General features: G+C 23.8%; 3 protein-coding genes across 4 annotated transcripts; 2 read left to right on the forward strand and 1 right to left on the reverse strand.

The window, feature by feature from the left end:
• The first annotated feature begins 597 nt into the window (after positions 1-597).
• Positions 598-4,397, forward strand: LOC122711224 (15-hydroxyprostaglandin dehydrogenase [NAD(+)]-like). Its single transcript, XM_043929796.1, has 6 exons — positions 598-825; positions 1,113-1,239; positions 2,401-2,507; positions 2,886-3,059; positions 3,515-3,672; positions 3,985-4,397. The coding sequence occupies exons 1-6, from the start codon at positions 733-735 to the stop codon at positions 4,118-4,120; spliced, it is 795 nt and encodes a 264-aa protein (XP_043785731.1). The 5' UTR covers positions 598-732; the 3' UTR covers positions 4,121-4,397.
• A 1,826-nt stretch (positions 4,398-6,223) lies between these two features.
• On the forward strand, positions 6,224-20,724 carry LOC122711235. The gene is made up of 20 exons (XM_043929809.1): positions 6,224-6,341; positions 6,606-6,707; positions 6,813-6,939; positions 7,379-7,485; positions 7,729-7,902; positions 8,564-8,712; positions 9,144-9,276; positions 10,726-10,812; positions 10,990-11,113; positions 11,655-11,761; positions 11,929-12,102; positions 12,385-12,515; positions 12,755-12,923; positions 17,963-18,107; positions 18,460-18,620; positions 18,692-18,818; positions 19,096-19,202; positions 19,300-19,473; positions 19,787-19,941; positions 20,035-20,724. The coding sequence occupies exons 2-20, from the start codon at positions 6,609-6,611 to the stop codon at positions 20,267-20,269; spliced, it is 2,685 nt and encodes an 894-aa protein (XP_043785744.1). The 5' UTR covers positions 6,224-6,341; positions 6,606-6,608; the 3' UTR covers positions 20,270-20,724.
• A 134-nt stretch (positions 20,725-20,858) lies between these two features.
• On the reverse strand, positions 20,859-26,835 carry LOC122711194 (protein LSM14 homolog A). 2 transcript variants are annotated; one of them, XM_043929737.1, is made up of 7 exons: positions 26,639-26,835; positions 25,468-25,622; positions 25,086-25,269; positions 23,731-23,932; positions 23,316-23,597; positions 22,861-23,040; positions 20,859-22,757 (listed from the first exon to the last, which is right to left on the reverse strand). In XM_043929737.1, exons 1-7 carry the CDS (start codon positions 26,757-26,759, stop codon positions 22,457-22,459), a joined length of 1,425 nt encoding a protein of 474 aa, XP_043785672.1. In that variant the 5' UTR covers positions 26,760-26,835; the 3' UTR covers positions 20,859-22,456. The 2 variants fall into 2 exon arrangements, with proteins under 2 accessions (XP_043785672.1, XP_043785664.1); XM_043929729.1 differs by having other exon boundaries at positions 24,981-25,269.
• Positions 26,836-27,045: the final 210 nt, after the last annotated feature.

Consider the following 27,045-nt stretch of genomic DNA (forward strand, 5'->3'; position numbering starts at 1 on the left):
GTTTCATAAACTAAACATTTTATAACTAAAATTTTAAATGATATTTTACATTTTTTTTTTTAATTTTACATTTAATTTTTGCAATCTGTATAGATATTCAAATACGAATTATTATATATAAATTGTTAATCCATTTAAAATACTCCCTATTTTAAAAATGTTCATCTAAATCGTAAAAAGAACGAAAAGATGATGAGTATAATATTTCGAGTCACGATACAAAAAATTATCATTTCTACAATATACCCGACACAACTAACGTGTTAATTAAATCAACGATCAACCCGTTTCCTTTGCAATTCCATTCCTCTCGCCTCCATCCTCCTCCGTTCTTTCATCTTTGTTCCAACCATATAAAATTATTGTCTATCGCCATGTGGACAGCAGAGATCTGAAACGTTGCACGGTAACTCAATAAATCCATATAAACATCAATACCACGATACCGTGCCACCTCGCGCCCAACTTTCCATCGATCGGCGTAAATTCGATCCTGTTTACGGCGGTCACGTTATCCCATCGGATTATCCTCGGGAGACATTCAATCTCGTACGATTGATTCCCGATTTCTCGTGTTTCACCTTCGCCTCCGTGTCGCCGTGGAGGCCCTCGGTCGTGGGATATATTCGCAAGGCGAGGCTTCGCGCGTGCACGCCACGAAAACCACCGTTGTTATCCAGCTGAAAGAAATAAAAACAGGGCCGCCGTCCATTTCTTTTTCTGCGATCGATAATGAGCATCGAGGGTAAGATCGCGATCGTAACCGGTGGAGCGAACGGAATCGGCTTCTGCACCGCTCGTAAGCTACTTCGAAATGGGGCGAAGGTACAAATTTGGAATATTAATTTGAATATTAAATTTTGATCTTGTGCTGGATTCGTATATTCATATTCATTTCAAATCTAACATTACGAATTTCATGTGATAATTCTTTGTAATAAGAAAAAATATTTTATGTTCATCTCAAAGTTGGATGAAATATAAGCATTTATGATTATTTGTTGTGATAGAAAAATATTGTATAGTTGAATAAATATTTTTCTCAATGTATCCTTTGCTATCCAATTATTATATATATATCTCTATCTTCTTCTTTCATTTATGTGATTCAGGCGGTGGCTCTGTTGGATTTAAGCGATTCTGGTGGTGAGAGCGCAGCTGCAGATTTAAACAACGAATTTGGAAAGGACAGAGCCATTTTTATTGCCTGTGATGTATCAAAGAACGAGCAATTTCAAGGTAATTAAAGATTATTAAATAAATAAATGAAAATATGAAAAGATCGCGTTATGTATAATGTTTTCTTGATCTATTGATCTTTTTGTATCAATTAAAGAGAGAAGAAAAAAGATTTATTTATTTAAGATAAATGCAAATAGATAATATTGGCTGAAAGTTTTGACTTAAATTATTGTAATAAATCTTTTTTATTTTTCTATTGTTTTAATATTCTAAATATACTAGATTTTTTGACAAATATTTTAATTTCTATTAATGTAAGCTAAACTAAAATAGCTAAATTATAATTAAAATAAAAATTTTTTATAAAAATTAAATTTTGATATCTTCTTGGATCTATAACATAATGTTTTAAACAGTTTAAGCCATTAAAAATTATTTTTTATTAATGATACTTTATTTCATTCCTACTTTGGATCAATTTTCTTTTTTTTCTTTTTTTCTTTTAGTATGTATTATTATTTTTTATTTATACAACGATCTATTTGTTTGCATCATATTACAGCAGCATAAAATAATTTAGTTTGATTAAATAAATTATTTATAAATTATGATAAATTATTTATAAGTTAATATCCTTCTAATTTGTTTTTCTTGTTCATCTTACTCAAATGATAGTAATATTTCATTTGTCATATTATTTCATATCACTATTATCTCATGTTCATATATCATAAATATTATTCTTGTTTAATTTTTACTTTATATAATTTATATATTATATTTTATATATATAGATTGATCAACAAATTTTCTTATCTTTTTTGTTTAATATAATGTTTATGTTAAAATACATATTGCTATATGCTATATAATAAAAATATATATATATATATATTACAATATTTTATTGCATACTGTATATTGTGTATTATATATGGAATATTTGTTTGTTACATAACAAATATTTAAAAATGTTTATTTTATGTTTTTTCAAAATATAATAATAATATTATATAATTAATATTTTTTTAAGTATTATATCTAATGTTTGAAAATTGTACTAATCAAATATCAACTTGTATTTATCTCCTAACGCTTTAATAACTATTTTTATTTTATTATTTCAAATAATTTAATTAATTAATTAATTAATTAATTTAATATTATTTAATTAAATATCAACTATAATGATACGTATAATAAAAATATTGTATACAGAATCGTTCAAGAAGGTTATTGACACGTATGAAACTTTAAACATTCTTGTAAATATCGCGGGTATTATGGATGATGCAGATTGGGAAATTATGGTCGATATTAACTACGTAAGTAATCCCATATTTCTTTATCATAATATTATAATAATATTATAATAAAATATAAATATAAGATACCTGTATCGAAATAGTTAAAACAAAAATGAAAATAAATAATATTAAAGAATTGCATGTTTTTATAAATCATTATAAATTTTTATACATCAATTAAAAATTATTGTAAATCTTAAAAAAATTACGAATTCTTTATTTTTACCGAGAAAAATCAAAAAACTGTCAATTTATGAATTTGTAATAATATGACTCATTACACATTAATATTTTAGAATAGTAAACCTATCATTATTGTACTTTACATTATTCAAAATTATTATATTATTTATTCAAAAAAATGTGAAAAATGTACCAATTGTTTTCTATTGGTAGAAAGGTATCGTTTATGGAACTATCTTAGGGTTGCACACAATGGGAAAATATAAGGGTGGCAATGGTGGTATTATCGTGAACATGTCTTCTGTAGCTGGTCTCGAAGGTATCCCTATAGCGCCTATTTATGGCGGAACACAGTACGCCATTGTTGGATTCACTCAATCATTGAAGGTAAAAAATGGAATGAAAATTCTATCTATTCGTATCAAAATAAATTTTTGAAAATTCGCGTATATATAAACTTTGTATGAAAACAATTCTTGAGAAAAATTAAAATTTTGAGTTTTAAATTAAGACAATAAGAATTTAATATATCCAATTTATCTTAGAAATATAATTATATAAAAATTAAGAAAAAATATTTAAAAAATACAAATTTCTGTAGACACTAAAATTTTAGATATTTTCTTAATAGAATGGAAAAATATTTTCAGAATTAAATAATTAAAATTTAATCTTGAAAAAAATAAAAAAAAATAAATATTTTTTTAAGATATAAATATTTTTCAGAGAAAAAAAAACATGACATTAAATTTTAGCTATCTATTTTTAAAGTACTTTATATAAATTTAAAATTTTTACCTTGAAATATTAAAATAGTTTTTTTTTTTAAAAAAAAACCAAAGCATTATTATGAAAAAACTGGCATCCGCATGTTGACGATATGTCCTGGATTGACAACCACAGCTATGGCTGCCAGATTCATGTCCACCAAAGAACATGCTATGGATCTTCTCGACGAAGAAACAGCGGCTATGGCGATGGTCACTATGCAAAAACAACCGTAAATAAATTTTTCCATTAGAATTAAAAAACGAAATTTAAAAAAAAAAATATTAAAATGTATTTATGTTAATTATTAATTACAATTTCATTTAAAATATGATAATTATATTATATATATAATCATATTTTCAAAATAATTGAAATGTAAAAAAAAAAAAATAAAAAATATTATAATTCAAAGATATTAATATTAAAAATTGCATATTGAATTAATGTTCGCAATAAATTTCTAATAATATATATCAATTAATAATTCATAAATGTTAATAAATTACTAATTTTATTTAAATATAATAATATTTGTTAACAGGCCGGAACACGTAGCAAGTGCCATTATCCAATTAATCGAGCAGGGGGCGAATGGCGCAATATTCGTTATCGAAAATAATCAACCTCCTTATGCAGTCGAATTTCCTAGTTATACCACTTTAAAAGTCTCTATATAAATGAAACCAGAGATAAATTTGGTCTAAACAATTATCAATTTGTTATTAATTTAATTGATATAAATTTATAACTTACATATTATACATTTATTAATTTATTATTTGTGAAAGATTCGAATTAATATTAAATGGTTATTTAATGTTTATTAAAAATTCATAATAAACTATTCTTTTTTAATGAAAATTATACCTGAATTGATAATTAATGCAGAATCTTCTCAAAAGAGTATTGAGATTTTTACGATTGAAAATATTTTATATTCAATATTTTATTTCTATATCACTGAAAATTTATTCTATCATAATAAAATAAAATAAATCGATTGAATTGCTTTATTTTATCGAATTTAAAAAAAATATTTTCAGAACGTCAATCAAATGCTTCAAAATAACAAATTGTTTTCGATTAGAAATTTCAATTGAATTTTTAATTTATGATAAGATAATTATACTGCTGATGTTGCAAAATAAATAATATAAAAATCACATGATATACAATGAAAATGAAAATGAATATGAAAAATATATAAAATATATATAATTATGTTTTGAAAATTTTTCTAATATATAAAATTAAACATATAAATATATTAATATATAATACAATACAATAATTATTAACAATAACAATAACAATTACATATTAAATATTAAATGTAATATTAAATGTCAAAAAATATTAAATAACAATTACTATTTAATATGTGTATTGTATTATAATAATTTACAATACATTATATTAATTATTAAATTGATAACATTTATCAATAAAAATTAATTTATTTTTAGAGATCATATCAAAAACATTCACATTATACGATGTTATCAGTATATTTTATATTTTATATTTTATTCCTTTATTAAAATTTGAAAAAATAAATATTTTACTCATTATTTTTGTTATTTCTTATTGAATTCATTTTTGTCATCTTTCTCTTAACATTTTATTATTCTGAACTTTTCTTCATCGTTTTCTAAAATTTCTTCATCCTTGCAATTATATTGAACATCATTACAATTATATTGAACTAAGTATAAAAAGTAAAATTATATTTAATTAATTCAATTAATTAATATATTTAATTAAAAAATATAATTTATATAATAATAATATGTAATGTGATTTATATTTAACATTAGTATATTATTATTAATATATATATTTAATATATATATTTATCGATAATTGAATCATTCTATTGGAATATATGCACATGTAAAATTTTATTTACATAAATAAAGATAAATATAATTAGTTTCTTTGCATAAATAATTTAGTAATTTTAAAAATAATGGTATTCATTATATAACGAAAATTATAAATATGATAAATAACATTTACATGTGATATAGTTATACATAAATGTAATATAATATTAGAATATAATAATAGTTTTATATATATATTATAATTTTACAAAGATTGTATTATAATTATTATATATAACAATATATAATCTTTGAAAATCTATTATTCTATTAGTCTCAAAAGGATTGAAATATTAATTTTTCCTTCAATCTTTCAATCCTTTATTAATTTAATATTTTTAAAAATATTGAAAAAATATTGATGATCGATCTAATATATTATTAAACTCAAGCTGAATTTTCAAAAAATTACAAAATGTATTTATAATCATGATATAACCTATTTAGCAAAATAAATAAAATAAGTAAAATATAATTTATATTTAATATATAATTTGTTTATATTTAATTCATATTTTATAATATTGATAATTTTGATAATTTTTTTTTATATCTAATGATTGCAAAAAAAATAATTACAAAAGTATTAATAAATGAAATGTATTAAACAATGTATTAAACATAAAATGTAACATAGCATTAAAAAGATGAAGAAAAAAAATTATAAAATATATGAATATGAAAACTGTATTTTTAATAATTTGTTTTATTATTTATTTATTTATCAATTATTTGATATATTTGATTTTAGCAAATTATGTATATTTATAGATATGTTATAGATATAAATTTTTTCCATCGCTAAAACTATTTAAAAAAAAAATCTTATTTTGTATCACATGTCAATGATACGTACTCATGTATATGTACAGATATAGATGTCTGCCATAAATATATATTTAATTTAATGTACGCGACGATTCATTTCTTAGTCAGGAACGACACTGTTCACATCTATCAATTGTTTGAAATAAATTCATAAAAAACTCCATAAGTTTTAAATTCAAACTTGGTGAGTGGATAAAATAATTATTATTTTTTTTTTTTGAACTTTGAATCATTTTTTTTTTCTAATTCAAAGATTAAAATGTTAATTTCTAAAGATTTTGATTAGATTTTATACGATCGTTTGATAACACACAATAATAATAATAATTTTAATAGAAGAAAATGTGATTAACGAAATTTGATTAACGAATTTTGATTAACAAAATGATATAAAAATTAAAATTTATTCAGATATAAAATTTTACTATAACAAAAATTTTTTTTATAGATCATGACAGACAATATCAAGAACAAAACAGCTTTGATCACCGGTGGAACCGTTGGACTTGGTTTCATCTATGCTAAAAGATTGTTAGAAAATGGAGCAAAGGTTAATTATTTTCAAAAAAATTATATCAGAAAATATACTTTTTACAAATAAATTATGTTTCACTAATTATTAAATGTTAAAACCATTTATTGGTGTAATTTTTAGTGCGTTGCTCTTCTCGATTTGAGTTCTTCTCCTGGTCAACAATCGGCAAATAATTTGGAAAAAGAATTTGGAAAGGGAAAGGCGATATTCTATGTTTGTGACGTGACCAAGATTAATGAATTCGAAGGTATTTTATGTTTTAATTAATTCTAATTTCATAAAATATATTATTTCAATTTTTTCTTTTTTCAAGAAAGAAATTATACTATATATTTACTTTAAATTTTTCATTTTTGAAATAAATAAAAAAATTTATATGTAAAAATATACATTAAAATTTGTTTTATCGAATTATAAACGATTTAACTTTGCAATGAAGATGAAAGTAATAAAGTGAGATTCATTTAATAGAATAGACCTAATATATAAAATAATTATATAGTATTACGAATAACATAGTATTATGATTTTAAAGTATTAATATATTCAACTGCTGTTTCATATTCTCAAGAGTTCTTAATATAAATAAAAGTAATATAAAATGATTAAAAGTAATATGAAATGATCATCGATGAAAAAATATATTTTATTGAATATTTAATTCATTAAAAATTATATTTTTGTAGCGGTGTTCAAAAAAGTTGTGAGCGATTTGAATGGCTTAGATATTGTTATTAACAATGCTGGTATATACAACGACAAAAAATGGGAGCAAACTATGTGTATAAATGTCGTAAGTAAAATATCTGTACTTTTTAGAAAGAAACAGAGATTCAAAAAAGATTATTTTAATTTCTTTTATAAATTTTCACGTAATACAGAAGTTTGATTTAAATATACATATTTGCTTTTTAAAAGAAATGAGCCTAATCGACCTATCATTTTTATAAATTTGATATTTATATAATGTTGATGAATATCAATATAGTCTCCTAACGAAATTATTTCCTAATTTTTTTTTTTTTTTTAATTTTAGGGTGGTGTAATCCAAGGATCATTGCTCGCTTTTGATCATATGAGCAAACTCAAAGGTGGTAAAGGTGGCACTATAGTAAATATTGCGTCGATCGTGGCTCTAGATATTATATACAGTAGTCCCGTTTACTGTGCTAGCAAACACTATGTATTGGCATTCAGTCGTTGCTTGGCGGTAGATATATTTAAATAATCTTAATTATTTTAGAAATATTAATAATCGAAAGATAAGATCGAAAATTTTTAATTTAATGGATTGATTACAATTTGTCCATGATTTAGATATTAAATGAAATAATATCTGTTTATGAAAACATTCAATTTTCTAATATTTGTTTAACTAATTGTCTAATCAATTAACTTGATTTGAAATTTTCTTCTTTAATTGATTAATATCTATCTATTGATCTAAATTTTATTAATTAGATGTTATAATATTTAATATTTTACAAATATTTTCAAAAATTTCGATTTTTCAATTTTGCAAGGATTTTCAAAGAGAAATATTAGATTAACCATCTATTTTTATTATATTTTATATTCTTATTTTTTAAATGTAGAGATTATAATAAGAAAAGGAAAGAATTCAATTAATCCAATATTTTTCTGTAATGATGCAAAATTAAAAACAATAAATATAATCATTAGGTTAGTGAATTATATTGATAATCGATTAGATATTCCAAAAGTTAATTATATAAAGATAATATTATATAAGATATACAATTATATAAGATTTCTCTCGAAAATATAAGAAATCAAATTATTTTAATTTGAATATTTATTTTAATTTAATGTTTTCCTATTAACTCATACATTTATTTCAATCATTTCAGAGATACTACAATAATACTGGAATTCGCATTCTCATAATGTGCCCTGGTGTCACAATTACGACTTTACTTGAAAATCCTATTTCTAAATCTTTTGATTTTGTTACGCAAAATGATTTTAATAACTGCTTAGGAAAAGACATTCCGCAAACGTAAGTGAAATTTTAAATATTACATAAACAATTTGAAAGTTTTTGTGTAAAAAAAAAAAGATTACATAGAATTATATTAGTATTTTAATTATAATAATATACTTCTTCTAACAATCTTCTTCTAACTTATTTAATTACTTGTTATATTTTTTCCTGAGAATTTTTTTAAATAATTTATATTGGAAGAATGGATGAGATTTTAAAAGATTTATGAAAACTTTCTTACAGATAAATAAATTTCTTACAGACAAAATAATCTAAAAAATTTTATGGAAAAAAAGATATAAGATATGATAAGATAAAATATGATACAATGATAAAGATATAATATAACGAAAATAAATATTGATTGATAAAACTATTTTAGAACAAATATAATATAATATAAATGATATTAATATTTTTCATATTCATTATATGTTATTTTTTAGGCCGGAACATGTTGGAGATGCCATGGTAAAACTTATCGAGAAAGGCAAAAATGAAGCTGTATGGGTTTGTAAAGAAGGTAAACAACCCTATGCTGTTGAATTTCCTCCATTGAAGAAAGTAGAACTTCAATTATAAAGGTCTCCTTATAAAACCATAATTATAATAAAAGAAAAATTATTTTATGTAGAATAAAAAAAGATTAAAAATATAATTATTAATTGTTAATCACTTTGTATTATTATTTTTTTATTAAAATAAATTTTGTTACCAACTGTCTCATACAAAGAAAACAAAGATAAAATAACAATTTATATATATTTTTCTTTAAATCGAAAAAATAAAATTGTAATGAATTTATTGTCTAATAATTTATTATCAAATTATATTTTACTTAAAAATTATTATTAAACTGTTATAGTTTATTTATATTTTATTTTTATATTTTAACTATAATAAAATCGTTGAAATACGTATCCCGAAATTGATTATTATATTCAAAAAATTTCGTAAGTCGATCGATGATGCGATTTTATAATTGATATTTATGATAATGATATAATAAAGAAATAATAAAAAATTCTTTTCGATATTAGCATATAATTTAATATCGAAAAGGATCATTTAATGTTCAAGATCCAAAAATTTTGTTGCAAGACATCAATCCTATTATATTTTCATTAAATCTTTTATTTTTATAAAACTCTCGCCAAAATTGCTTGATAATTTTTAATCTTTCAACGCGCATTCAATTATATTTTATTTATATAATCGAACTCGAGGATACAAAACAAGAATAATTTAAAATAAATATTAAATTTTAACTTATATAAAATTATAAAAAAATTGTTAAAATAAGAATAACAAAGAGGATTTAATATTAAATATTAAATTAATATGAAGCAAAAATGAGAGAAATTACTATCAAATTATAATTTCACTAATTTAATTTATTTAAAAAAGGAAAGAGAAGTTAATTAACACAACACTAATTCAAATTTTTTAATAACAGATCAAAACATGTTGCAATGAAAATTGCACAGATAATGGAAAACATATTCTCGCCAATCATCATGACGCAAAATAGGTCGAAGATCATGACATGAAAGCAGCAAGTTTCTTCCTTATCATCTTTGATAGAAACCTTCCAATAATGTATCGCGACCAACAACTGTTAAAATTCTAACAGTTTCACTCTTTGACTCTTGTTTCTCTTTAACAATTTTATTCTTCCAGAATTCTAATTTCTATTTTTGTAAAGGAATCAAAATAGTGAAAATTATACGAAATTGTTCCATGAAAGTTCCAAATTTAACATATCAAATATTAAATCGATCAATTCATTTCTATTGGAAAAATAAAAGATATTTTTAGTTGTAAAAAAGTTATTTATATTATTTGAAGTGTACAATTAATAAAGTATAAGTTGTAATTGTATCTTTTAAAAGAAAAGAGAAAGTATACAACAAATAGAAGAAGTGTGTACAAAAATTAAACGTATCGAAAAATTTGTTATGTTTATTTATCATTAAGATTTCTACTTTTTTTAAGAAAAGGAAAGAGCTGATATAAAAAAAAATGCAGATCAAAGATAAAAGAGTTATCATAACAGGAATGGCAAGTGGGTTAGGTTTGACTATTAGCAGAGAATTGCTGAGAAATGGAGCATCTGTAAGTAATTGATAAAATGAGAAAATATTTTTAAATTCATAGATCAATTTGCATAAAATAATACATTTAGAATTTAGAATAAAATGTTTCATATGTAAAACATATAAATAAAAATGTTTATAAAACATTTAAATAATTTAATACAAGAATATGCTAATTTATGAAAAATGATTTTAGATAATAGCGATGATAGATACCGAAGAATCAGGCAAGGAAACAGTGGATATATTAAATAAGGAATTCGGACGCAACCGTACTATATTCTATCATTGTAACATTGCAAACAATTCTGAATTCGATGGTATCTTTTATAAAATATAATTTTATAAATCTAAAATTAGATAAATTAAAAAACTCAAGACCTACCACGATAAGAAATAAAAACGATAGATAAATAAAAATAAGAATTATAGAAACAATAAAATTTATAATTGGATTTATAATATTAATAAAAAAATTCTATGTCAAAATTTAACATTGGTGCCACTTATTTTTAAAATTAATATCTTAATCAAAGGACACCATTTATAAATTTAACAATAATCCAATCCAAGAATTTTTATGCAAGCCATATTTAAAGATTATCTTTATTAAAATAAAGTCCTACAAAATTTAACTGTAAAGTTAATATTTTATATTTTAATAAGTAATTATATTTATTGTACAATAATGATCTATTTTTGTAAAAATAATCTTTTTATAAGATGTACGAAAACTTTTATAAATAATAGGTAAAATATCATTATTCATAAAATAATTATATTATTATATCTCTGTACATAATACAAACATTAATATTATATATATTTGAAATACTAATTTTTCTAATTTTTTATTAATAGATACGTTTAAAAAAGCTGTGAAGGCACTTGGTGGATTAGAAATTCTAGTAAATAATGCTGATATAATGAACGAAACTGATTTCATGAAAACTATTGACGTAAATGTGGTAAGCAAAAATGTTATTTTTTGAATACAACATTTTCTACGATGCAATCCAAAATATTATAACAAAAACATTAAATAAAGCACATGTTCATTTTTCTTAGAATGTAGAACATGCTTGTAAAAATATCTTTATGATTGCAATTCATTAATTGAAAATATTTTGCTTAGACTTCAGTGATACGTGCAACGCTTCTAGGAATCCAACAAATGCAAAAGGACCTCGGAGGCAAAGGAGGCGCTATAGTAAACATATCATCTTTGACTGGTCTCTATGCTGCACCTCAACTACCAGTATATTCAACCACAAAACATGCTGTGGTTAGCTTCAGTCGTTCTTTTGCGGTAAGTTTTTCATAGAGAAACATCATTCTCAAATTTCTAAAATTTTATTCTCAATTTTCCAAGACTTTATATAAAACTTTAAATAATATTTTACAAGCATAATTATGTATTTTCTCTCAGACGCCTGTTAAATTATTCCTGATTCAATTTTATATATATCTATATCAATACTTTATTGATTCAGTTAATTAATAATTATATTTATTTGTTGCAAAGATTTGATGCAATCAAATTCTATGAAATTTTTATATTGATAATTTTAATATAAGTTTGATTTTGCAGCAACCATATCATTATAAAAGAACTGGAGTAAAAATATTAGTCATGTGCCCTGAACTTCCTCAAATTATTGATGTGAAAAATTTAGAGAACAACGTCCCACATGATGATGTGATACAGAAATATTTTAGAAGGTATTTTAATATAAAAAAAATATTAGGCACATATTTTAAGTAGAATAAATTTCCATTTATTGATATTCTAATGCAAAAATTTTTAATTTCATTTTTGCATTTAAACTTTTTCATTTTCTTGATATTTAGAATCTATCTCTCTAAAAGTGTTTCAAAAAATGAAGAAATTTAGAAACCCTTTTATTTTTTTTATTAAAATATTATAGTATATAATCAATTAAAATATTTTTTTATATTAGAATGCTTAGTATCGCACACGGATTAGTTTATGTGCTGAGATGCGCCCAGAATGGAAGTATTTGGATCAGTGAAGATGGAAAACCTGTGTACGAAATACTACTATTCGATAGTTTACCACAAAAAAACGATGATTTCATATTGGATGAAAATGAATCTAAATTGCAAATAAATTAAACTGTCGGTTATATTGTAAATAAAGATATATGTTTTGTACATAATATATATTATATATGTATATTATATAATGTATATTTTTGATATTATTTTTTTATTTATTGATAATTAAAGATTATCAAAAAATATCCCTGAGTAAACTTTCATATATGAATGAAAGTTCTTTAAATAGCGAGAAATATAATGATTGTCAAATCATATATTGTAATCTTCTTTTCTATAACTTAGAATAATATAGAATACTGCTATTGGATTTGAGAATTATTGTACGTCTTACTGCTTGAGCTATTCTACTTAATTCGTTCGTATAAGAAAATTTGATTATGTCTAAGAATATTTTGAATTGATAATAATTAGAAAATAAAATTGAAAACAAAACTTTTAATTTTGATTTGAAAAATTATTTTTTAATTTTTGGATATTCATAAAATATAGAATATACATATATATTTATTTATCTATTCAAAAAAGATATAAAGAGATTTGTCTTACTTATATTATCTTAATAATAATTGAAGGTGAAATTTCTCATAAATTATTTGATTTTTCTATTTAATAAGTTAAGAACGCATCCGGTAAACATAGATAAGAAAACATCTATCAAAGTAATTATATTGAATTATCGAATTCTCTCTGTACATCGCAAACATATTCGAAATGAATCAATATTTAGAAAAAAATTCAACAAAAAGAACGCCCACTTTTCTATCGATATTCTTCAGAACATAAGCATTTAGCAATATAATGGGATACAATAATTATTTGTTCAAATCTTGAAATAATTCCACAAATTTTTTATCAAAAAATTAAATATGTAAGTGATATATAAAAATTTAAAATAAAAGTGCGTAGATTAATGCAAAATATGTATGGATATGTTGTTAAATTTATTTTATAAAATTCTCTGTTTATCAAATAAAGATTTATATCAAATTGTTCCTATAAATTCAATTATAATAAATTTCTATTAAAGATTAATACAAAGACATACCACGAATTTCGAATAATGTTTAAATAATTAAATACATTTCTTCATATTTTTTCAAAGAAATTGTAATGTACTATGTAATGTACAAAAAAATTTAATCGCGAAAAGATTATTAAATATTTATCATTGTATGGGATATACTTTTCGTGATGCAAAAAAATATTTTACCAACACCGCAGTATTATCTTACGAAAGACTATTATAAACTTGATTACCGAAATATCACTTTGATTCATTTGAACTTTAATTTGAATCTTATCATATAAAAAAAAAAAAAAAAAAGAAAAGAAAAAAAGGAACAAGCATTTGAACTAAGAAATAGTTAAATTCATTTCTTCTAATACTTCTGGCGACATCTATCAATTGTACAAGGTACTTAACTATAAATTCACTAAAAATTTAAAGTCACTAGCAGTGTTTTCCAATTTTTATTTGAATTTTGTCTCTCTTTTGTAATATTCTTCATATGGAACAAGAAATAATTTAATATGATAATGAAAAATATGATAATGTATTTATATTAAAATAAATAAATTATCAATAAAAAATGATAATTTATTAACAGCAATTCCCTAAAAAATATTTATTGGTTCGCACATTAAAATTCTTTGTACTAATATCTTCTAAAAAAAATCTATCATTCACAAAAATTATAATTTTAATTAAAAAAATTTTTTTATGTAAAATCTATCGAAGCAAATAAAATTATCAATAAAATTATATTTATATTTATGATATTAACCAAGAAACCAATAATAAGATATTTATAAAAGATTTGACGTAGCCTCATTTGAAAAAGTGATTACTTTGTATACATATATATATTTAATATATACGTAGTTACACGTTTGATACGAAATAAAATTGTTATATTATTGGTCATGAAAGATGAAAAAAAAAAATTTGTTAGGTCGAATAAACGATAACCCAATAACATACATAACATTTTTTTACCATTTAAAATCTACAAAGATATCAAGAAATAAGTATAACACTAGTCAATAATATTTATCTCGAAAGAATGAACACTTATCGTTACAGAATAATAAATACTAATTGAAAAATAATTTTGAAAAATATTTTTTGGTATAAAAGCTTATGAGAGTTTGATATTAATTGAATTTGTCATCGATATGAAATTTAAATAATAAAAATTTTTTGAAGAGACTAGATCTAATGGATTTCCTTTATATAATTTTATATTATTTTTTTTAAATATAGATGATTAAAAATAAAAATAAAAATAAAATTGCAGAATAATGATGAAATTATTGTAAAAATAAAAAAATGTAATGAATAATTTACGAAAATTATTTTTAAAAGGAAATTTGATTCTAAAATCTATTTTAAAATCTAAAATTGACATAAAACATTTTTTTCATTATCCTATAATAATAAACAACAAATGAAACAAATAAATAATTTATATTTATCTATTTATAAATATTTTCCGAAATATTTTCAATTGAAATAAATAAAAGTGAATGTTAATTTTGATTGTTTGTTGTGTCTTGATTTATTATCTCTATTCTTTGAATTTATAAATCTTTATCGAACGTTGAATTATTATTATTATTTTAAATGTAAATTACACTAAATATGGTGCCATAATTATCAACAATGCACATATATAGCGCATCATTATATCAGAACAAGTATAAAGTATGAAACAAGAGATAAGAAATAACAATATTTCGAATAATCATTATAATTATCTCTCTTTTTCATCTTTTTATAATACACAAAATTTATTAAACATGTGTCCATATTTTAAGAAAGTTATTTTCAAATATTTGTAAAATCATTCTTTAGTGTTTTTTTATCGTGATAAAAAATTAAAAATACAATATTATGATGTAAGATGGTACATCATCTACGATTTAATAGAAGAAAAAAAGTGAAAAAAGGAAAAAAAAGATGAAATGAAAGAAAAATAAATTCAAAAGAAAGACAAACAAAAAAAAATTAAAAAACAGACAAGAAAGAAAGAGAGATAGACAAGAAAAAGAGTAAAAGATAAATGAGCGAAAATGAAAATATAAACTAAAACAAAAGAAAATAATATAAAAAAAGAGAATAATATAAAAAAAAGAAAAAGAATTGAATTCGTGTTATTTCCAGCTTATCAAACGGAATGAAATTCAGTGCAAAAACCGATTCTTACTGGATTCAGGGTGTGCCTTTTAGAACGCGTGGATTCGCCTCAATTTATCATGAATTCATGATAGATTAAATGCTCTTTTTTTCGATAACAGGTCGGAAAGCATAAGCTGCGCATACGTCGACAGTTTATCGCAACTGCACGCCACACGACACGCGCGGAAACTACGTTTTCCAACACGATTTGTGATTGTATATAGTGGATGTAGTTTACAAAAAAAAAAAAAAACAGAAAAAATAAAAAGAGGATCGTGAAAAATTAGATTAAGAGAGAAAATACTGAAAGAAGAAGAAGAAAACAAGATAGAAGGAGAGATGAAGAAAGAAGAAAAAGAGAAAATAATGAAAGAGAAAATGATACAAAAAGAAAAAGAAAGAAGAAAGAAGCAAAAAGAAGCAAAGAAAGAAGAAAAAAGAAAAGAAGCAGAAAAGAAAAGAAAGGAATTCATAAAAAAAAAAGAACAACAGAAAAAAGAAAGAGAGAAAATGAAAAGAGAGAAGATAAAAGAAAAGGAAAAAGAGAAAAGAAAAAAAGAAGCAGAGAAAATAAAGAAAAAGAAGAATAAAGATGAAAAGAATAAGAAAAAAGAGAAAATTAGGAAATAAGAAGAAGAAATAAGAAGAGCAAAGCTGAAAATTGCCGAAAAAGAAGATAAAATAAAAGAAGAAAAGATGATAAAAAAAAGAAAGGAAAATATATAGAAAATGAAGAAAATATGCTGATTTTGATAAGTATTATATATTTTCTTATATAAAAATTAAATAAAAATCATTGATAAGATAATTATTATTTCTATCTAATAAAAAAATGAATTAACTACTAACATATTAAGATTTTTTTAACATGTTTCTCACCATGTTTCAACCTCAAAGATAAAAAAAAGATGAATCAAGGAAAATACTTAGATCTTTTAATTTTAGACATTTTTTAATTCTCATTTATAAAAATCATATAAATAATATTTAAAAAATAAAATAAATAGAATAAAATCCTATTGAATATAGAATTTTTTTCGTAAAGTCGTTGCACTATATATATAATTCTTAGAATTAAAATCACGTAAAATCATTGAATAATTAATATCACGTAATATTATGATATTAAAATAATTTTCCCAAAGAATTGATTACTTTTAATTCTGAAAAATTTATTAGAAAATTATGAATTATGATATAATAGAAAAATATTGAATTTAATAATAAATATGCAATATATTTCCTTTTGAAAAAAAAAGATGTAAAATCAATGAAACATTTTAATTGTAGTAATTTTAACCTTGCTTTTCAATAAAAAATTTTTATTAAAATTAATATTATTTCTAATAAAGCTACAAATATTAAAATGTTTTATTAAGAACTTGATCATTTTATCTATTTATATATTCAAAAATTGAACGATGATATATATATAAAAAAAAAAAAGAAATTCAAGTTCAAATTAAATTTTATCTTCAAATTTAAATCAAAAATCCTCATTGATATATACTTTTACTAATATTTCTCACCTGTATATATTTAAAAATGCGCATACAATCAGGAATAAGTTTATCGACGGACTACCATTATTCAAATACGATGTAATTGCGTTTATCGCGAGGGCAGACGCCGCTTTAACGTTGAAACTTTTTTCAAAGGAGCGCGCGATACGAGTCCGCAACTGAATTAATTACTTTCTATGTCAAGGGTTAATTAGAGATTCTATTATGTATTATATACTATCAACTGTTCGAGATTCATTATCCATCATAAAAAAAAAAAAAAATAAAGCGAGGAGAGAAATGATTGATCCCCTCTCATCATCTATCTACGAGACATTCTTAACGATAAAAATTCATGTCTCATTTATACATACATATTGTGACGTTTGTAGAAATCATCATGACAGCTCGTTGTGTCTATAAATACGATCGACGAGAACCGATCAAACTTCAGTAGAACGACATACGTTGACCCTGTCTTGTGCTCTCCAATTCTGGTGAACACTATCTCGTATATTCGATTCAGTTGCGATTTCCTTCGAATAAAAATGGGTACGTTTCTCTGCGTACTCCTAGAAACAATGAAATAAACAAAATTTTCAGAAAACCGTTCAATCGAATGATTTCAGTTTATTTCAATAAAAATAACCTGTCGTTTTACGTAGAATTTTTCAACTTATTCAAATAACTTATTGTTATTTTCATAAATATAGAGTATATCTGTAATAAAAACAAATATTGTTAATTAGAAAATAACATTAATTATAATACATGTAAAATATTATAGTATTGAAGTGATGATATAATTTGATTTAGATATTTTCTAATTTATATTAGAATTTATATAAGAATTTTTGCAAGTTTATCACGTAAGATGATATTGAATACCATGTAAATTTTGCAGAGAACGAGAATAATAAAAGAAGACAATCTTCCGCATCCGAGAAAGCGAAAGAAATAGAGGCAATATACGGTCTCGTTTCTGGTAAAAACGTGCTCATAACTGGTGGAGCTGCGGGTTTAGGAAATGCATTTATGAATCATTTTTTGAAACACGGTGCGAATGTAAGTGTTTTCTTAAATTAATTCCGAAAATATACTAAAATTTCAACTTATCAATTTGAATAAATTTTTAGAAAATAACTATATTAGATATTGACAAGGAAATCGGTAAGCGAATAGAACTGAGTGTAGAGAAATCCTGCGAAGAAAAAAAAGTGCATTTCATTCATGCTGATGTTTCCAATCACGAACTTATGACTGGTGAGTGTTAAATATAGTATTATATGTAGAAATCAATGTGTAGATAACGCATTGATAATTTTTTGACTCATAAATCGTCATTAAATAATCGATAATGACGAAGACGTTGACTGGAGCTTGATCTAAAAACAAAATAAATTTTTGATAGAAAAGAAATAATATAATAATTAATAATAATATAATATAATAATATAATAAATTTATTATTTAATATTAATTTATCATAAACTTGTTCTGATGTCTGGGTTTCAATTTAATATTTTTGTACATATTATAGCGGCTTTTGAGGAAGCTTTGAATTTTATGGATGATATTGACATTGTCATAAATAATGCTGGTATTTTGGACGAACGAAGATGGGAAAAAGAAATAGCAGTTAATATTGTAAGTGATAAAGAGATTGTTTTATTGTCTATTTGTGTGTGTATGTGTCTTTTTTTTTTAATGAGAAATCATAATATTCTTATATTTGATATCTTAGGGAGGAATGATTCGTACCGCATTATTGGCTATAAAATATTTAAGCAAAAATCAACTTGGACATGGAGGAACTTTAGTGAATATTAGTCAACACATAGATATTAAAAGCACTGCTCAACTTCCAATTTACACAGCCACCAAACATGCCATGATTGGACTCTCACAATCTCTCGCGGTAATATTTATTGTTTTAAATTATATATGGTTTTCTGAGTTTAATATTAATAATAAGTATTCTATATTCTACAAAAAGATAAAAATATTAATATCATTTTCATTAAATGTTTTAAGAAGATACTAAATATTAATTATTTCAAATATTTCGTTTTTTATTCTAATTTTAAATAAAATCTCATGATAATTTATAAATAATACTACCATGAATACTGGTTCTTTTTCTTTGAAGTTTAGAAACAATCTGCAAAACATATATAATAAATGTCAAATAATAAGAAAATAATTTAAAGATAAATTTGAATCTATTTTAGGAATCTTACCAAATTGAAAAGACTGGTATTCGTGTAATAACGTTATGTCCTGGCTTGACAGAAACTGCGCTTACAGTGGATAGTCCAAATAAATTACTTTCTCGTGTTATGAAGGCAGATTTCGTAAAAACTCTCGAACAACTATCAATACAAACGTAAGTTTTTCTTTTTTTTTCAATTTTTATTAAAAAAAAAAAAAAAATTAAATCAAAAAGAAAACCAATTTTAATCAAGTCTTTCCTTTATAGTCCATATGTGGTAGCTCAAGGTCTAATGTCGATCTTGAGAATCGCGGAATCTGGTAGTATATGGGTGATTGAAAATGGTCGGACTCCATACGAAGTTTATGTACCAAATCCACGTAGTTTACGACGTACATATAAAAATAATTTTACAGTGATTGAAACCAAAGTAGGGACAAGAGATGGTTCTATAAGAGAAGTTTGCGATAATACACTGACAGGTCTGATGAGTTGCGCTTGACATAACGCTGGAACATAAATGGCCATGATGATCTGCGTTCTCCAAGAAGTTCTAAAGGTTGAAGTCGCAATGACTTTCTATCCTTTCGTTTGAATAATTCCCTAGTACGATAAAGCTTAGGAATTACAAATAGAAAGTTGAAGTGAATGATCAAATCGAATTTTCTTCGATCACTTGAAAGTAATTGAGGAAAAGAGGTTCAAGCTACTTGGTATTTGTTAGTCATTGATACAATGTTAAGTATTTATACAGATAATGCACGCGTATACACATGATGTTTTATATATAAATCAATCGCCATCATATTTAAGAAGTTTCTTAATTAATTAAATTGTTGATGAATAATAGTATGACTTGTTTCCTTATACGATCAAGTCTTTTTTTATTTTTTAAATCTTTGTTCAGTAAATATCAATTTACAAGTGTTTTTACTTTTTTTTTTTTTTTTTTTTTTTATTATTATTATTATTATTATTATTTCTGCCAAGCAATTTATTCACATGTACGAAAAACGCAAGAATAATTGACAAATATTACCCGAATAAATGTCTCTCGAAGTAATTAGTGGGCTTAAAGAGTACAACAAACATTATTTTATTACTTCAGTATTATTCAGCATTGGGAATCACAATATCCGCTGTACAAAACAAAAATTCATCATCGGAAAACCACATATACCGTGCATTTCTTTACACGAGTAATGCATAAAACTTAAAAGTTATATTTCTTCTTTCCCCATATTCCTTCCTATTTTACTTATCTTTATTCATATATGATTTATATTTTTTTTTTTTGTAGTTTTACCTTACTTTGCAACTTTACTGATAGCTTATGGAGGTTTTCAATTTATATGCAACTAAATCTCATGTTATGTATGTATATATCTGTATACGTTTGGGACTCCATACGAGCCATAAGAAAATAACAGTCGCAAATAATATACTTATTCTGCCTTTCTTTTTTACGTCTTATATTTTTAAGGACATTATCATGCTTTTAGAGTCTTACTCTCGCAACGCTACTCGCGATTGGCGCACAACGTTCTCGTACATCAAACGATTTCTTCGAGACTCGAAGATATTAAACGCAGTCGAACTACAAGAAGGCATTCGCACTCCCATTTTCTCTTTCACTAGCATACCACGTTCAATATTTCAAAAATTAATAGTCAATACAATCGATGTACGATTCGGCCTCGCGTGCGCACGCGTATCTCTATGAATCATACAAAATCAATCTTTTTTTTTTTTATTTTTTTATCTTTTTTTTCTTTATATAAGGAACAATTTAACGTTCCTGTTCGAAAATCAAAACCCCCTGGTAAATACGTGAGTAAAATAATTATTTCAGCTTAATTCGCATACACGGTCATCATAAATAAATAAAGTTTTGACTGTTCCAAATAACCATAATATTGTCCTACTCTATTTTGCGATTTACGCATGTTTTATTATTTTTGTTTTTCTAATTTTTCTTTGTTCGATTTTTATTCGCGAAAGAAAAGAATAATTACTGCTTTATCTCTCGATTCCACAAAATCATAATACATGCAACGCGAAAAATTATTTAGTCAGTTTTTCTTGTTTTTTTCCCTCTCATCTTCACGTTCTATTCTCTTACGTTGTGTTACAAAAATTTCTTTGAGATTCTCTTTCACTTAATCGGAGTTGCATGCTTGTCGAATTAATTAATAGTATACAAACAAAAGCTCAACTGAAAATTTAAAACTTGCTTTTTCATATATGTTTGTTTGCAAATATATGTTTGTTTCTACCGTCCGGCGTGTATTGTACTTAATTACATTCAGAAGCATTTGACGATTCCTTAATTTGTAGGACATGATGGTTTTGAATATCGAGTTTTCGAAAATTAACTACTTATAGCAATAAGATTCATTTTTATTTGTCCAGAAATTCTAAACGCAGGATCTGCAAAGCACTGATTAGTTTCCTATATTCCTGCGTGATAATACAAAAAACTCACAATAAAGTTCTCTCAAAGAACTTTTTCTGTTTTTTTTTTTTTTTTTTTTTTTTATTTTTTATTTTTTTATTTTTCCTCTTAATTTCTTTCTTTCAATCTTTCTTTTTGAAACTCGAATTCAAATCAGTCCACAAGGGCAGAGCACGTATCGTAAAAATCTTAATCTAAAGTGAATACTTATATATATAGTAGTGCGTTGTTCATTCAAAAAGATACAACGCGACTATTCTGCTGTGATTGAGTAGCAGATTGTTCGTTGGTCGTGCGATTTTGACTGCCAGGATTATTTTGCTGTTGTTGATTAGCAGGTTTACGATTTCCACCTCTGGAACCTCTATAACCACCTCGGAAACCAGAACCACCAGCACCACCACCTCGATACATGCCTCCCATCCCACGATTATAATAACCGCGTCCACGAAAACCACCGCGTCTCGTTGACGCTACACCAAATGTTTCAGAGTTCAATTTGCGCTCTGTCCTCCAGTCTGTACGTTGGAATCGTCTATAATAATAATAATAATAATAATAATAAAAGAATGATTTTTTTTAAATAAAATATTTTAATTATAAAATTTATAACGATTATTGTAACACAAGTTACTTACCCTTTACTTCTTTCCACTGCTTCGCAACTGATGTTATCAAAGAACGATTTTGATTTGTCATAATGAACTATCTCTGGTTCTTCTTCTGGTTCACCTTCACCTGCTCCAGTTTCATTACCACTATCATCCTTCTTTTCATTATCAGCACCAGAATCAATTTTTGTTTTTGCTAATTGAGATCTAAAATGCATAATATAAAAATTTACTTTGTAATTTTCAAATATTTTTTAAATATATAATTTGATGTGATAAAATAATGCATATGTCGATGCATTGCGTAAACAAAGCATGTATAATGTGAATACATGTTGCTTTAAAGACACATAACATTAATTTTGCATGGTATTCACATTTGTCATTTCATATTTACTTGAAATAAACTTGGTTTAACCATGCTATATATATATATATATATATATATATATATATATATATTTGCAAAAAAAAATATATACCTTAATTCTTCGAACTCAGTATTAGCTTGCTCAAAATCATAATCATTATCGAATTTCAGCGTATTCTTGGGTTTGGCACCAGCATTACCGGGTTGATTTCTAAAACCACCACGACCTCTTCCTCTGCCACGCATATTTCCACGATTCATCCATCCTCCACGATTTCCGCGACCACCTTGAGCATGTGTACCTTGACCTTGAAGTTGACCATCTTGTTTCATTGTATCACGTTTTCCATCATTATATTGCGATACAGTACCTCCTGTTTTATTACCACTATGGCTGAAAATAATATATAAAATTATATTATATTATATTATATATATTATAAGAACATCATTAATATTTAATTAAAAAATTGTACTTTTTAAACATTAAATTTAGTTAAGTATTTTGAAAATAATATATATTATACCTATCGTGATCACGTCGAGCAGGTTGAATAGTTCTTATATTCGTCTTTTCACCAAGCTTGCCAACATTTCCACTCTGCTGTTGTTGTTGCTGTTGTTGATGGCCCACCTGAATACTTTGATCCATAGTTGGACTTTTTCGTGTCAATAAAGATGAAGTTGGAGTTGTTGATCGTGAACCTCCACTAATAAGATCTAATACACCTATGAAAATAAATTAAAAGAAAATAAGCAAATATGCATGTTATAATTCTATGAAAACTTAATATTTAAAAAATATAATTCTAAAATAAAATATAATATAGGAAATATTTAAAAAAGTGTATTAGAAATTTTTAATTCTAGAACTTAAATCAAAATATGATTACAAAACTACATTAAATATACGTTGCTTAAGAAAGTAAAAAACAATTTCTACCTGAAATTTCAACTGTTCTTGCTATTATGTTACTTGCTAGTGCATAATGCTTCTAACACTATTAAAATGAAGTTTTAAATGCATATTTAAAATAAAATTATAAATTATAAACGCGATATATATAAAAAAATTTCATGCATATTCTTTTAATAAAATACAAAAACTATTAAAAACAAATTTGCATAAATATATTATATAAAATATATATAACATAAGCAAATCATAACAAATTGAAATTACTACATTATTATAATATTATTATTTTAAATATTTATTGCCAATATAGCATTAAACATTTATTTTAAAAAATCACATACATTAATGTCAATATTAAATCACTTATTATGCTATTTGAAATTTATTTAAAGAACTTTAAAATTAATATTATGAAGTATTAAAAAGGCACATATCAATATAAAAGCATAAATAATACAATCATGAAAGCAAATCATATTAAAGCAATATTAAAGATTTGTTAATAAAAATCATGTATATACTATACTATATACATATTTTTAAATATATACAAATATATCATATAGAATACTCAAGCATTCAATATTAAATTTTTCATTTAAATTTATAATATAAAATTGAGAAGCAAATTAAATAAATCATAATAAAAATATAATTCACATTACAAGCAAAAATTCATAAGCAGTTAAAAGAAAAAAATAAATGAAAGCAAGTATTTTCAAGTGTATCATATACAGTTAAAAATTAATAAAGGAAATTTTTTGATTTTGATTCACAAGTAAAGTTAGCAAGCATTACCAGAGAAGAAGCAGCAAGCATGCCATTGGCAAGGGATAGTTCATAGCAAAAACAGTTTACCATCTTCCAGAGATTGGTCTTTTGGTAATGGGTCGACATTGGCCGTCGGTAGTGAGTTTGGGATAGAGATGGCATTGGGTTCAGCAGAGCCCAAGCTCAACTCACTTGGCTGTTTATTTATTGGTCCACGAGGATCTCTAGAAGTTGGCATTCCCATTACAGGTCCCATGGTGCCCATTGTCATGCCATAAGGTGTTCCATATTGTCCACCCATTGGACCCATCATTGGATGAGCATAACTAGGTTGTGGTTGGTATGATTGCTGACTCATAGACGGTTGTACCGTCATCTATAAATAATTAGAATTATTAAGCAATCATACGAAATTATATTGATTTTATTATTTAATATTAATATTATTTATTATAATAATTTAATTTAAAAAATATTAATCTTATAATAATAAGAAATATATATGTAATAATAATAAATATGTATATATATATATAATATAAATAAAATATATATATATATAAATTATAATTACCTGCACAATAGCTGGATCATTTGGAATAGAACTGACATTGTTGACAACTCTAATATCTTTAATATCTGAACCACGGAATAAAATGTATTCATATACTTGATTCTGTGGTGCCACTGGAAGTTGTGTTTCTCTATCCTCAGTCCCAAAAGAACGTACTATATTATAAAGAAAGGAATGTTTAATATTTTGATAAAATAATCACATTTTTAAGATTAAGATTAATTTTGAAACTAAATATAAGAGTTGTTCTATAATTTGCTATTATTATCAATATATTAATATAGATTATAAAACTATATATAAAATAAAAATATATAATATCTCATGTAATATAAATAATATTTAAAATTTAATAATACAAATAATTTGAAATCTATATTATGAAATTTAAATGTAACGACTTATAAGAATAACTGTAATATGACTAAAAAAAAAAAAGGACGAAAGACATAAACAGGACAAGTACAAAACACAAACATTCTATACAATAATGGATGTAACGGTTTTTAATATAATTTTACATAATAATAACTATTATATTAAAAAAAATATTGTATTTTGATTAAATATATAATTTTTAAATTTTGTTATTTCACTTCAATTTAACATTGTACAAAAAAAATGAACATTAAATGAGAAAATATTATATAATTAAATACATAATTATGATATACAGTTTTCATAAACTAAAATTATTGATCTAAAACGAAAATAAAAATATATAATTTTGAACAATATTATCTGATATATTTCTGTCTTTATTACCTCTTTATGTTGAATATAGATTGCTATAAATTTGAGAATACTATATAAATATTTAACATATTTATTAAAACTAAAAATATGTTAAACAATGAGATTAATTTTAAAATATATATATTTAAATTACAAATAATACATAAAACACCCGTTATAAATGACGGGTGACCCCGGTTGTTTTGTATCGAAGCTTTACCGGACGAATCAAGTACCGATTGTTCTAAAAGCATTTTCGAATATAACAAATACATAAAAATCATTAAATTTCCATAAACAATATATAAAAAAAGTGATAGAAGCAAAAATATAAACGTAATCGATGAATAAAAAGTAACGAATATTAAAACAAAATAACCGGGAAATAAAGCAGCGGCAAAACTAATTTCGGTATCCATCTTGATTTGAGACTCACCATTAGCTAGAGCAATCGTACATTCTTGAGGATCAACAGTAAAGAGTCGGCCCTCATAACGAATATCTGCTTTCGATATTAAACTAATCTTCGAGCCCAATTCTGGCATTCCTCCGCTCATCTTGAATCTCTTTCTTCTGTACGATGATCGATGTGATATTACAGGATTCACGATACCATCTGACGAAACCACCAGCTGACACCAATGGTCGACAGCGAACTGCCAAGTCTACCAACAGAAATTGCGCATGCGCCACACCCCCCATATATTTAGAAATGATTTACAAATTTCAAATGTAACAAAATTGAACAAAAATAAAATGATACAAATCGAAAGTAATAAATCATTATGATAAAGAATATAATAATATAAATTATATTTTTTAATAGAATGTTGTATACTTCTA

Source organism: Apis laboriosa, unplaced genomic scaffold (assembly GCF_014066325.1).
Source record: "Apis laboriosa isolate Shangri-la unplaced genomic scaffold, ASM1406632v1 scaffold111_cov153, whole genome shotgun sequence".
Lineage (NCBI taxonomy): Eukaryota > Metazoa > Arthropoda > Insecta > Hymenoptera > Apidae > Apis > Apis laboriosa.

Bases quoted from the DNA above. Each gene is read 5' to 3' on its own strand.
- LOC122711224 (XM_043929796.1), top strand. From the start codon at position 733: ATGAGCATCGAGGGTAAGATCGCGATCGTAACCGGTGGAGCGAACGGA. The intron at 2,508-2,885 runs GTAAGTAATCCC...TTCTATTGGTAG, and splicing joins TTATGGTCGATATTAACTAC to AAAGGTATCGTTTATGGAAC. The intron at 3,060-3,514 runs GTAAAAAATGGA...AAAAAACCAAAG, and splicing joins GATTCACTCAATCATTGAAG to CATTATTATGAAAAAACTGG.
- LOC122711235 (XM_043929809.1), top strand. From the start codon at position 6,609: ATGACAGACAATATCAAGAACAAAACAGCTTTGATCACCGGTGGAACC. The intron at 12,516-12,754 runs GTATTTTAATAT...TTTTTATATTAG, and splicing joins ATACAGAAATATTTTAGAAG to AATGCTTAGTATCGCACACG. The intron at 19,203-19,299 runs GTAAGTGATAAA...TTGATATCTTAG, and splicing joins AAGAAATAGCAGTTAATATT to GGAGGAATGATTCGTACCGC.
- LOC122711194 (XM_043929729.1), bottom strand. From the start codon at position 26,759: ATGAGCGGAGGAATGCCAGAATTGGGCTCGAAGATTAGTTTAATATCG. The intron at 25,623-26,638 runs GTGAGTCTCAAA...TTTATAATATAG, and splicing joins TACGATTGCTCTAGCTAATG to TACGTTCTTTTGGGACTGAG. The intron at 23,041-23,315 runs GTATATATTTTT...TATGCATTTTAG, and splicing joins ACTGAGTTCGAAGAATTAAG to ATCTCAATTAGCAAAAACAA.